Source organism: Drosophila melanogaster, chromosome 3R (genome assembly GCF_000001215.4).
Source record: "Drosophila melanogaster chromosome 3R".
Lineage (NCBI taxonomy): Eukaryota > Metazoa > Arthropoda > Insecta > Diptera > Drosophilidae > Drosophila > Drosophila melanogaster.
Window position 1 is genome coordinate 15,420,760 of NT_033777.3, and position 14,018 is coordinate 15,434,777.

Sequence of the window (14,018 nt, forward strand, 5' to 3'; positions counted from 1 at the left end):
GAGAGAGAGAGAGAGAGAGAGAAAGTGGGAGGAGAGAGTTTTTGTCTGCTGCCCGTGTGTTGGTGTTGGTGAGATGTACAGGAGAGTCTAAGCTACACATCGAAGCCCATTTTTGTCAGTGTATCTAAGCACTTCGGGTCCTTGAACTCTTGAACGAATCGAGGATCAGATGATTTGTTATTATTTGTTGATAGATAAAGCTTAAATATTATTTACTTTTTCTATATATAAAATAGTATAGATTTTAACTTCAAGAATAGAAAAGTTTTTTAATTTTCCCAGACTGTTATACAAATAACTTACTTTTGCTATATTTCAATCGATTATTTCAACGCAAATCACAATTTTGAATGTGTTGGGTTCTTTATTCATTCATTAATTCATTTACAATAAAAAAATGTTCAACAGCGAAAACATTACACAAGTTTTGTTTTTAATGTAAAGGAGCTGAATAAATATTGTACGAGTTACACTGTGCATTGCTAATTCTGTTTGATCTGCAGTTGAGAGAGGGGCTCATGGACCCCAGAGTCGTGCGTTTAATTCATTTTGGGGACTTGGGGCTGGGTTCCAGGCACATGGGCATGTACAACAATTAACAAGATCCGGAACCACTTCTGGGTGAAAGTTGAGCGCCGAGCTGAATACGATCGCATGTAACCAAGTTATCTGAGTGCTCATTGAAAAGGTCTGGCAAGTTAAAACTAAAAACGAGATACATATATTGTTCCTTTCTTTTTGATCCTTTGCAGATGATGGCCCGTTCCAGTTTTATATGATTACATATGGTCGGGGCCAATGTCGTTACTATACTCGTCGGTATGTGGGGCAATATGTATGTATGGGGGGGGGGGGGGTGTTCATATGCATGCGTGATTGATGTTGAGATACATTCGTAGTACGATATGTGGTGTGTATATAAATAATGTAAGAGCTGAAAATCGAAGTCGAAAGTGCGACTGGGGGGCGTATTAATCTACAACATACTGCTCTACACATACATTATTAAACGATATCAATATGTTTAACATGGGCTTAATTCGTATTGCAACAGGGCCAATTTCCAAAGTGCTAATATTAAGTTTGTAAACCGATCGGTGATCAGCTGATCTGATACGATACGATACAATACGATACGATACTTTAATGATTCGTGAGTCTTAGCTGCTAGGAGGGATTCTAAATGGTGTGCTGGGCGAATGCTAGGCCTACCAAACTAACCAATGTGTTCATGTGGGGTCAGGTCATTACAATTACATTAACGATATTAAGTGGTATAATAAATAACTATAATTAGCAAACATAGAATCGGCTGATTCCGCTCCATGCTGTGTGTAATCAAATGCATAATTGTCTGGGCAGTGGGTGGGTTCCACCCACGATCGATCGGGGGAATCACTCCGCATTCTTGATCTCGCTAAGACTGCGACAGGCTTCCCGTTCTCGCTCCCTTTCGCGCTCCCGTTCGCGCTGCTCCTCCTCCAGCTTGAGCACCTTGCTCTTCAGTCCGCAAAGGATCTCCGCCGTGGCTATGTTCTTGATGGTGCTCAGGTCCAGGTGCTGGCTGTGATTGTTGTTGTTGTTGTCGTCGCTGTTGCAGTTGTTCCCGCCGTGATCGGCCTCCCGATCCTGTTGATCCTGATGCTCATGATCTGGGTGATCCTGCTCTATGTTCCTATTGATCGCGCTCAGCAGCTTGTGCTTGCCCAGCGCCAATGCTAGCCCATTGTTGTTGTCGCCTCCCGGCTTGCTGTTGTTGTTGTTCGAGTCCGTTTCCATGTCCAATCCGCTGTTGTTGTTGTTATCATCGTACTTGCGATCAAATCCTGCTCCAGCCATCTCGTCGTCGTGTCCATTGTTGTTACTCAGGTTCTCTGCCGGCGACAGTTCCGTCTTCACTTCCCGCTTGATCAGCTGAATGTCGGGCGTGGGAGTCGCACATGTGGGCGTGGCCTCCCTGTTCCTGCTCCCGTTGGCATTGGGTATCTGGACCAGATTCAGTGCCTCCTCATCGTTGTTGCAGTCGTTGGATTGCGGACTGCTGCTGCTGTTGTTGTTGTTGCTGCTCTGGTTCTGGTTGTTGTTGCTATTGTTGGTCAGGTGATGGCTCTCCACCAGGCGGATCTTGAAGTTGTTGTTGTGCGTGGATGGTGGCGGCGTCTGTGGCACAATGGTCGTAATTATGGGCTCCATAATGTTGTCCTGGGCGTGGCTGTGATTGTTGTTCAAGGCGTCGTCATGCTGCTCGGCACTCGGATAGCGATCGCGCTCCATCTCCTTTAGCCGCTTCTCACCACCCAGCTCCGTGTTGTAGTGCATCAGGATCTTTCGCTTGGCCAGATACTTGTGTTGCTTGCGCGCCGAATCCAGCATCTTCTTGCTGTTCGCCTGCAGGATGGCAAAGGAGTTGCTATCCGCCTCCGTCAGGTTGAGACTGCCATTGCTGCCGCCCAAGTGGTTGTAGTTGTTGCTGCTGTTGTTGTTGTTGTTGTTCCTGTTGAGATTCTTCATGAAGGTCTCGGCCAGCGTGGCCTTCGACTTGATGTGCTCACGGAAGCCGGCGTAATTGGGATTGCCGGAACCTCCGCTAGAAAGGGGCGTGGGACAGCGATTGGGTCCATTGAGCGAAGGCGACGGCGATGACTGCTGCGAGGACGGTGCTCCTCCATAGCCGGCGGCATGACCGCTGGTGATGTTCACGCTGTGCGTTCCACGCTCGTAACGGCACTCGGTGCCGTCGCTTTCGTGCGGCGAACTTATGTCGCTGGCATCGCTGTCCAGGTTCTTCTGCAAGTGAAAGTAAAAGGTTGTTGTACTTAGAAAAATATTCGTAATAAGCTGTAACTTTCAATTTCAACAGCAAAATTGCTTTATATTTCGGTATTTTAGTCGTTTAATCTACAGTAAACCCACCTCTGTGTGCAGCCCCTTGATTTTCATGGCCTCGGCAACCTTCAGGAAAACGGGCAGATCCTCATACTTGACATTCACCTGTCCACTGTACATAAAGTCGAGCAGACCGGCCATGTGACTGGCCTCCACGTCGGCCATCAGCAGGATGGGGTGACTCGATGGGTTCTCCAGAAAGATCTGTTGGAAGTAGGGACTGCAAACGGACAGGACCTGCAATGAAAAGGACAAAACGAAAAGAGGGTGCGATGCATGAGTACGGGAGTTCCTGGCGCTGAGCCGCTAGTTTACCAGTTTGTGTGCCTTGAATATCTTGCCGCCGGCTGCGATGGTGACATCCACCATCTTCTCATCCTTCTGCAGGGAGTGGAAGCCGCGGCACATGTTGCCATGGAAGTTGTTCCACGACAGCAGGTACTGATCGATGGTGTTGGGATCGGCGTAGGATTGCTGCTGCTTGTGCGACGGCTGCTGCTGCTGCTGATGGAGCTGCTGCTGGGCGGCCTGGTGCTGGGTGGCCGTGATGTGGATCTGCTGCGCCGTGGTGGGTGGCGTACTGGGGCGCGGTGTGTGCGGCTGGTGGGGATGAGCGAGTTGGTGGTGCTGTTGCTGCTGCTGCTGCAATTGCTGTTGGTGTTGCTGCTGCTGCTGATGCTGCAGCTGTTGCTGCAACTGGTGCTGCTGCAGCATGTGCTGTTGCTGCTGCTGCAGGGCGTGCTGCAAAGCTGGTGGCGTCGACGAGGACGACAGACGGTGTGGATGCTGCGACATGGCCTGCTGGTGGCCCAGAAATCGCTGCTGCTGCTGCTGCTGGGCCTGGTGGTGTTGTTGCTGCTGCTGCTGCTGGTGTTGCTGCTGCTGCTGCTGGCGTACGTGCTGCTTGATCTTGACCATGTTCTCCTGCTGCTCCTGTTCCCGCTGGCGCATTAGCTCTTGCTTGATCTTGTACTGCTGCATAGAGAGGTCATCGACGCTCTTTGATAGCTTGGCCATCTCGCTGTTGCTGTTAAACTTGCTGTTCGATAGCATGGGCTTCAGATCGAATTTGTAGTCACCAGTGCCTCCGCTGGCAGCGGCAGCCAATTTCCGCTCGGCGGCCAGAGCGGCACGCTCCTTCTGTCGCCGGATGAGCTCATCAATGTCCATGTAGGCGCCACTGGTGGCCGCCGCAATGGCCGAGGCGATAATTGGATCATCCTCGAAGACGCTGTCGTCCAGGGTCTCCTTGAGCGTCTTTGTGGACGAGAAGAGACGTAGTGAGGGATCGTTAACCTGGTCGCTGAAGTACACGTCCATCAGGGTGAAGAAGGGCCACTCGCGTCGCTTGGGCTCCTCGGACATCTTGATGGCCTTGTACTCCTGCAACAGATTGTTCCACTTCTTGATGATCTTCGACAGTGGAAGCGGCACATTGAGCTCCCGTTCCACCACGCTGAGGAGTAGAAGTCAAGAATAAATAAGAGCTATGCAATGGGATTGCTGATCACTTACGCCCAGGCATATTTGGAAGCATTTCGTTTGCCTGTGAACAAAGGCGACAATTCCGCCCGCAATCTGATCAATGATTTGACTTTTTCCGCCTCCCCTGCAAATAAAGAAAGGAAACCATGCAAATCAGTTACAGTTCGCTTGGTGTTTTTGGGCAAGAATTACAGATAGTTAAGCACTGCGAAAATAAGGAGATAAATCGAGGGGCATTGATCTGGCTGGCGGCCACTTTCCACCTGCCAAATGCATTTCAAGTTTAAGCCGCACTCCATCGATAAAGACCTCTGGCCATAACGGTGGCCGAAGTGGTGAATTATAGAAAACTGCACTGCAGGTTTCAATGAACCCGAATGTCGGGAGTCCGACTGGCAGTCGGAATCGGATAATCACTGCAATCATCTGGCTGCGGATCGGCATCGATGCCTGCTCGGCCATTTACGGCTCTAAGCCTTGTGGTTAATTGCTATAACGAATCTAGTAACTTTTACCCACGGAAACCGCGTACCACAGCCCAAAATCGTAACTGCATCTCAAGTTAGAGCCAAAACCAAGGTAGCAGCTCTGCGCTTCTACACAGTAAGAAAATCGGGTAGATGTTGTTAAAAGATATTAATAGACTCAATACCCAAAAGCTCTCACATGACGTTAGCATCATGTCAAAACCTCATGAAATTTAAAAAAAATAATTTCGTCTGGCTTTTTGCTGATAACAAGCTTCAAATGATATCATAGAAATTTTTTTCTAAGTGCAACCATTCCCATCTCCGTTTCCAGTTGCAGATGCGCAGGTCCGTCAAGTGATCGCTGAAATGCAGGAATGGCTGCCTCTGCCCGGTTACATGGTACACACACACACACATGCACACGCACAGTCGGGTAACCATCAAGTATCAAGTATACGCCACGTACAACGGCACTGTGTTTGTACGTACATATGTACAACGATGTCCATAATGACTGAAAACTATTCAACGTTGAAGAATTCATTAGCAGATTTCACTTTCGCTCATGACGACGCCGTTCGCGTTTTCTTATTTCTCTTAGCCGTCTTTCTTTATTTATTTACCGTAATTTCTACTCGTTCACTTTTCCCGATGGCCCCGTCTTCGGGCCAACTCTTCGTCTTCGGATTTTGCATTTCGGCTCTTCGTATTTCTCGCAACGTTTCTTGACTTCGGCTGCGTTCGATTTCTTGTCTTGCTCTGGCTCTGAATGTGGCTGCACTGCGTCCAAGAAGTCGCACAAGCGTCGCTTTTCAGCCTGGCTGGGTTTTCCAACGGTTTTTCTTCGAGAGAAAATTGTTTGCCGATGCAGCGGCGAGCAGCATTCGAAGCCGGATCTAAGGAAAAGCTCACTCGACAACGGCGGCAGCCGCTTTGATTCGGCTGGGAACAACTTGGGAAAAGTTGCATTCTGCAGACTACACCGAAAAAGTCTTTTTTTATAATAATATGTTCATTTATTTGTTCATTTGTGTTTGCTGTTCATCTCTTCAAACTCAACAATATAATTGTTCAATTTTGAATACTTTTGTAAAATATATTAAAAATTAATATATTTAATAGTAAAAGTAAAACACTTACACTTATGTGATTATTTCATACTTGTCATAATAGATTCACGAAAAAATACATAATTTTAATTTATTTTAAGTGTAATCAAAATTTGATTGGATTTTCCGCTGACTCGACGGCAAGAATGCCCGTTGCACTGGAGTACTTTCTAATTTCGGCTCGCCTGGGGCTTTGCCTTTGTGAAACTCTATTACTCACTGGCCTGGTCTATGTCAAGGTAAGGGGTATTAGATCGACATCAGTTCGCTGATGGTTGAGCAATTCCCAAGCCCCCATTCGATTCGTTTAATGGTTTGGCAGCAGCAGCATTATAACCTAGCCCAACCCAAAAGAGCGCTCGTTAAGAAATCTCCGCGTCAGATTCGAGAAATACGAAACACAAATAAAGCACGAAAATTGCTGGCCAGCCAAATAAGTAAACATAACAAGCTGAAGACTGACAAAAAAAAAAAAAAATTCGCAGGCAGCGCCAGCTTGCAAAATAACCTCAACCTTCTGCGTTGCTCTACGCGCTTGATCGTGACACGCTGAAGTACCACGCTCCCCTTTCGCAGATACAGATACATATACATTCGTGCATATTTATATATATGTATATACTCATATATCGCGGGGCCAAGGGGCAGAAGACTGCGAACTGAAGACTGAAGACAGCTCTGGCTCACACAAAAGTTTCACTTTCTTCGCAACAAGTTTAATGCGTGTGGGTCTTGAGTGTGTGTGTGTGTGTGTGAGTGCGCGTAAGAGTGCTCGGGTGTTTGAGTGTGTGGTGGCTTTGGCCACTTTATGGGGCCCCTGGGCTTACTGCTTACTGCTTCTCGCTTCTTTCGGTTTCTACTTTCCGTTTGCGCCCTTTTATGTAACCCAAATCCTCGGATGCTGATGCTGATGCTGATGCTGTGTTGGTCGCTTCTTGCGCAGACAATCCAATTCGCTTGCCATCGGGCGAAGAAACAACGTTTACCGTTAGTTTCTCTTTTGGCCTATATTTTTCGGACGAAGCATCGCCGAAGTGGAGTCGAGTCTTTAAGCCAACTCTTCTCGCCCGATGACGATTCTTTATCTGCCTCTCTCCATCACTATCGCTACGTTAGCAGTGCTTCACTTCCGTTTGGAGCACTTTCGTGGGTCGAGAACCGGTTCTATGGCTCGGAAATGCAGGCCCATCGTAGCTTACAAGCATGCGTACACCGCAAGAATACGATTATAATGGGTCTGAAACTCTTGAGAATCATTATTTATGATCTAACAGCAATGGAGGTTATTTTATCTGTCGCTAATTGAAAAAAAAAAAGTTGAATAACTTAGATCCTGGATAAGTATCTTTATAGAGCTTTATAGAGATTTATAGATTTTCAACTAAAAGTGAAAGAGCATTTCTTTCTGTGCACTCTTTGTATGGGTTTGGGTTATTTTCTTTTCTTTCATTTCGGGGATCTTAATGATTCTTTTTTGGTTTTTAGTTTTTGGTCATGTTTGGGCGTCCAATCACGTTGCCTTTATAATTGGCTGCTACTTCGAATTCGAATGTTATTTTTATTGCCACGGACTATGGCTACTTAGAATGGCTAAAAGTGTTCAGTATTCGATGGATAGTTGGTAGTGAGCTTCTTTTGGTCGGTTCCATTGTGCTGAGTCGCGTTCGCTTCGTTTCGTTTCGCTTGCTTTCTTTTTGCCACGCTTATTTGGCTTCCTGCACTTTTCTTTTTCTTTCACCAACAGGCAGATATTGGTAGGCTATGGCAAGTTTTCTTCTTGCTTAATTCTTTGTTTGTTTGATTAAACGTGGAATTGTTAACCGTGACGCTTCGTTTTTTTTTCTCTCATTTTTTTTTTCTTCTTGTTAGACTCCGCGTGTCCACAGTTTCTGCGCTTTCAGTCTCCTCTTTGCGTGAGAATTTCTAATTGGGTCAGGATTTGTGTACGTCTTTCTTTCTTTCTGGTTCCATCCAACTGCAAGCGGGAATTAATGAAGCATTTGACGTGCCCTACTCCCGATAACCGAATACTGAAAGTGATAGGCAGATCGTAGAGGCCGGAGAATGGAACTGGATTGGATTAATGAAATGGCATGGCACTCTACGTCAGATTGGGCAGAGATAAGGTCTGAGGGGCGACATTGATTGATGGAAGCTGGATTGACAGAGTCCGATTCTTAATAGCTGCGGATTCCTTCAATTTACAATTCCAATTTCAATTCCCTAGAATAGACAATAGATTGCGTTCCAATTCTACTGGACTTCGAATTTCAAAGTAATGCCCCTTGATGCAAACATAAATGAATACTACAACATAAACCTGCAGGAATAGCGTCTTTAGCCAGTTTTCCTTTCGCTGATTCGATGCAAAGTTCACCGTGAACTTCAAAAAGTCTTGCGCTGCCATTCGCTGGCAAAAATGCATTCAACTTGAATGCGATGCCCAAACGAATGCAAGAATTCGTATGGGCCTCAGCTTGGGCAAGAGCCACGGCAACCAGACTCTCAATTCGAATCCGATTGCATTGAAACTGTAGCCGACCGTCATGTGGCTTTCCATCAGATGCTGTTTCAGTTCGGTTTTCTACAGCCGCTGCTTTTCTTTCGGTATTTTCACCGCACGCCAGGGACCAGCGGCTATAATGCGCATACGCCCCGTGTGCCAGGCGGTTTGTGGCTGCACTTACCATGTAAGTCATCGACCAAGCTGCAGCTTCGGATTTAGCTTCAGCCAACGGCTAGTGGCATTTAATTCTTGGCTTTTACTTTCTCCCAAATGATGCACAAATGAGTCTGGAGATAGCAGTAACCAACGGGCGAACGGTAAAAGAAACACTCTTGTTTGTTATGATTTTTCCAGCGAAAACCTAGAAGAAGAAAGTCAAAGCCAAACAAAGACCACAGGCGTTCGTATGTGTGTCTGTATGCAGTTGCTAATAGGCTGGATGGATGGATGGATGGTTGGATGGAAAAGCGGGAAAGCCTCGGATGATATAAACCAAAACTGACAGAGTCGTGGAACCAAAGCAGCAAGGCAACTTGTTGCGGGGAATTTTCTATCTTTCGCCAGCGGCCTTTTCTCTTTGTGCTTTCTGCTTTTCCATTTTGCAGTTGAATGTACGCTAACCAACTGTGGAAATTCCGCACTACATATAATCATGACCAGCAACATCATCATCATCATCATCGGCATTACGATCATGATGGCAATTATCATTATCCTCGACATCGTCAGAAGTAATTTAGGAAAAAAATATTTTTTATGCGCCTTCTTTGTGCATTTCTCGCCGCTCCGTTGCTTTGGGAAATTTTTGTTTAACTTTTCGTGTACATATGTTTGTACATGTGTTTGTATGCAGCACGGTCTTTACTTTAGCTGATTTTCCAGCTGCAGAAGCCAAAATTCGCTGTAATCTCATTGTTTGCGAGAAGGTTTATGAACTTTTACAAAAGATTTTTGCTCTCCGCCTCTCCCAATTGCACTGTTTGTCATGCACTTGGAGCTTGCTGCACAATTTCTATCTCCCCTTGGGATTTTTCGAAAGTGCAACACGGCGGATGAGCGATTTCTGGCCGGGGCTAAGTGCAAACATTTACCATTTGCATGCTGGCGTTTTCAAAGCAATTACCGCCCATGTGATTTAACGCCTTGCTAATGAGTATGGGCATTATTTGAAAGCGAGACGCAATGGACAGACACATTTAAATGTGTCACCGAGAAAATCACTTTTGCTTTCATCAGCACACACGACGCATTAATATTCTTATCGAGGCTGGCCAATCGCTGCGAACCGATATAGCCACCTGATTTCGGTGCGTTCGCACGATTCGTTGGCTTAGCCCGACTTAACTTGGCTCAGCTCAGCACACTCACAGTCTTAACGTCGAAAACTTTCACTTTGCGCTGTCAGAAGCGGCAGCAGCATAAAGAAAAGGAAAAAAACGGAAAAAAAGAAAAAAACGCCGTAAACCTAAAGCTCTAATGTTAATGTAAATAGCGGTAAGAGCCAACATACACCTACCTACATGAGTGGTAGATACAGATACAGATACAGATATACGCATGGCATTACGTGCTGTCGATACATCAGGGTAGATATTGAAACAATGCTTCAAAGCGAGTGCGAAAAAAACCCGAAAAATATTCAAACAACAAATCATTTATTAAAACCATTGTTGATGTTGGCGAACCTCAAGATATCTTGTCCGCCAGCCAAGAAAATAAAAATCATATTAAATTGCGGCATCTTACATAAAAACTTAACCTTCCCCACACGTTAGCCAAAATGTTTTTTATTTTTATATGATTTATTTGTTGTTCGCCGTTTCTGATCATTTCATCGCCCTCGCCTGCAATTATCCACTCGAAATGAGATGACTTGTGGTTGTGCATTAGTAGCGCTTCGAATTTAGTTTGTTAACTTTCTATCGAGACAGCCAGCCAGCCCACCTAATGTTGGGAAACTATTACTCATCCGCACTGATTGGACGTTTCAGCATCTTCCCTTTCTGGGTCACTTCTTCTTCCCCTAACACCTATTATTCAATTTCAGCCGCAGAGCGAACAAAAAAGCAGAGGAGCCCCAAATTGATGCGGTACCTAAAGTGAAAGTTCTAATAAACCAGTGCCAATCCAGGTATGCAATAGAGGGCGCCACTGTTGCGGTAGTCCACGAAGTCAAACGGTGTGAGCAAAAGAAAGGTAAGATATAGTAGTACGATACCATGCGAAACACCCGATGAATGGAGGATGTAAAAATAAAATTAACCATTTCTTTCTCCGCCGCTTTTTTTTTTTTTTTTGTGGCCAGCCAGTCTTCTCTGTTCGTGCGAAATACAAATGCTTCATTTATGTTTCTTTGCAGTTTGGCGAACAATAATGTCTGCGGCGAGCGCGATTCTATCATGGGTAATTTCGAATTAATTGCAACTCCAGTGGAGAAATGTGTCTACGTTTTTGGTTTATTTTTTTTTTGGTACATTTCCCCTATCGATCACTGTCTTTTTGTTTACGATCCCCTGGGCAGTTACGTTGGTTTTTTTTAAATATATTTTTGGTTGCTAAGCCAAGAGTCTTTTCTTTGGATTGCATAAAAGCTTTTCGAACGGCCACATCTGCCTTCAGCTACTGAAATTCAAATGGTCGTACATCTGAAGCGTTTCCTGACTTCCAGCCGCACTTCTATCTATTTACCAACTTTTGCTCGCACGTCGGATGGCCAATTAAACGGCCGCCGAAAAAGCACTAACCCACAACGCAGGCATTATAAAAGAATTAATAAGCAATTGCATAACGCTGGCTACGTGTCGAAGTAGGAAGTTAGCTGAATAGCGCAAAAATGTGAGAAATTCATGCAAGTTCCAGAGTAGAAAGCCCCAAATATTTAGCTCTAATGGCTTCCCAGCATAATTGGTTAGTACCCACTAACCACTACGTATTTTCACTTTCATAATATGCAGAAGTGTCTAGTGGCTAATGGCATTGGTCAGATACGATCTGATCATCTGCAGATCTGATGCTATCGATGGTATCTGTGACTTTCCTATGTCTTCGAAACAAATGACCAGATACAAGATGGCAGATTGCATAATGTTCATGCGAAACGAAAATAGAAAACAGAAACAACAATCGAAGAAATAACACTGAAGAAATGGATGTGTGCATGGCGGTGGGGTGATATATACAAATAATTTGTAGCGGTTTATCATCTAACGGCATTATTGGGCAACCTCCACTCCAATCCAATTCCAATTCCACTCCAACACTCCAAAACTCCAACACTCTGCTCGCCAACGCCAGCATTTAAACTATTTTCTTGTTATGTACTTCAGCTGAGTTTTGGCATCGATTTTTGGCCAACAGAAAATCCGATGCGTCATTCGCGATAATTGCGCGTGCCAGGGAGTCAGACATACAAATTATTTATGAAACTAACTGCTCGCTCATAAATTGGTGTGGCGAGCACATCGAAATCGAAATCTAGCTAGCCCTAGAGCAGAAGCAAATCAAATACAAATATTACGTATACGTTCGAGAGAGATCCACACGCGTCGCGCAGGAACTGTTGCAATCCGGGGACCGACCCAACGATGGGACATTGAACTCGAAACGAACGCGAACCTGCCCAGCCGAGTTTGTAAACAAACTGGGCTTATGTAATCGCTTAATTATAATGGAAATGAAAATGCCAAAACGACAGCAAGAAACTGTGCTTTTTGTTTGCTCGGAATGGTAATGGTAGATGGTAGATGGTAATGGTAAAAGGTAAATGCCAGTGGTAAACAAGCTTGAAGGCTGCGCTTGTAGGGATATGCATTTCTGGTTTGTGCTCAAATCCATTTGCATGGCAATGAAATGTACCAGAAAGTGGGTCAGCTTATGACAGGACTCGAAGCCGACGAACAACATTCACCCACAGAGAAAGAAAATCTAATACGATATACGTATGTTCAAATAATATGTGACAAGTATCAAAATGTTTGTAATGTATGTAAAGGCTTTAAGTAAAAAAAAATGTATATATATATATATATATATAAGTATCTTTAAAATTTTAGAAGACAGTAAGGTTTTCTTTCAGAGATTCGCCTGAGAAACCAACATTACTGGCAACGAGGAGAAATTACTGAATGTCTGAAAGGAAACATAAATTCTGTACCCGAAAAGGGATCTTTCTTTCTTTTATTATTCATTGTGGCTGTAGAAGTGGCAGCGACGTCGGCAGTGGCAGCGACGGCTACTGCGACGGCGAAAGAAAAACGAAGAAACGAAGCAACAACTTTCACCTATTAATATTCGTGTCGTAGCAGCGGCAGAAGCGAGCTGCCAAAGCCAAAGCTAAAGCTGTAGCTAAAGCCAGGCCAAAAGACCGAGACCGAGGCAGAAGCAGAGTCAGAGTCAGAGATACAGATACATTGCCAGCCAAAGATACAGATACTGCAGAAGCAGAAGCAACAAAACAACTAGTCACTGCCGATGCTCAACGACGGCAACACATCGCATATAGCATCGCATGTAGCATGTAGCTCGAAACTCCCAACTTCAAGCTTCAAGCTCCAAACTGGCTGCAACTCCAGCCAGTTGGGTCCCCTTGCTGGGGAAACTTTCTATAAAAAAAGCAGCTTTTGCTTTTTGTTTTGAAAATTTCTTTCTGGCTGCGCAGGTTGCCCGAGTGCACGGTTTGGTTCGAACGTTTGTTTGTTTGTTGCTTTCGCTTGGCATTCTGCACTCCAATGGGGCACATCCAGACTCGAACGGATCCGAAACGCCTTTTGCGTTTGTTACTTTTCTTATTGGTAAAACTAGCTTAGAATATTTGGATTTATAGTTATTCCCTACTAAACCCAAAGTATCTAGTAGTTAGTAACTACTGCTTGTTAGTAGCTAGCCAAGTTCAAGGCAACTTACAACAATATCTGGTCGAGTATTGACAATTCGCATTGACTGTGGGTGTCATAATCTCGTTGGCAGCCATATCCAAATCCAATTGTTTGATGATAATAGTGCTGTGTGCTAGGTGTACTCCAATCCCGATTGGTATCCTTGAGCTGTTCGGGAACTTTCCGTAATCCAATGGGCGCACACAAAATATATGTTTTTTTCTTTGATAGTTTCTCTTCTCGAAGCTTATTTGGTTGGCTGGCGGTGGCCGGTTTTCATTGTAGCATATCAATATTTGTCATTCAAGTGGCACTCACGCACCGAAACACCGAAAAATCACTTTCACTTTTGCGTTTTGATATGCAGAGAACACAAGGCAGTTAATAAATACGGATGCGTGGTCTTCGAAATCCGGAGAGAGGGGAGTGAAATTCAAGATCGCAAAACCACAGAGTCAAAAGAGGATAACATTTTGATTACACTTGGGCAGCATGATGCTGTTGCTATTCCACACTTTTCATATGATCTTGTTTTCTTTTCGAGTATTTTTCTTATATGATTTTCTTGCTATGAAGTTTCTGCGCAGGCGCGACTTTCTACGAGCTGGTCTGGCGATTCTTGCGCGCCGAACGGTGGAACGTAACGTCTGCCTCGAAACGCGGTAGACGTCTGTGCGGCAGCGCGCAG

At 44.9% G+C, this 14,018-nt stretch overlaps 1 protein-coding gene across 3 annotated transcripts; it reads right to left on the bottom strand.

Annotated features, from left to right (window-relative positions):
- Nucleotides 1–348: 348 nt before the first annotated feature.
- Nucleotides 349–13,979, bottom strand: CG6118 (uncharacterized protein). Of its 3 annotated transcripts, none has more exons than NM_142210.2 (5): nucleotides 13,359–13,979; nucleotides 4,402–4,495; nucleotides 3,202–4,342; nucleotides 2,914–3,123; nucleotides 349–2,784 (listed from the first exon to the last, which is right to left on the bottom strand). In NM_142210.2, exons 1-5 carry the CDS (start codon nucleotides 13,423–13,425, stop codon nucleotides 1,396–1,398), a joined length of 2,901 nt encoding a protein of 966 aa, NP_650467.2. In that variant the 5' UTR covers nucleotides 13,426–13,979; the 3' UTR covers nucleotides 349–1,395. The 3 variants fall into 3 exon arrangements, with proteins under 3 accessions (NP_650467.2, NP_001097806.1, NP_001097805.1); NM_001104336.2 differs by having other exon boundaries at nucleotides 349–2,787; NM_001104335.2 differs by lacking the exon at nucleotides 13,359–13,979 and adding an exon at nucleotides 5,982–6,135 and having other exon boundaries at nucleotides 349–2,787.
- Between the last annotated feature and the right edge of the window lie 39 nt (nucleotides 13,980–14,018).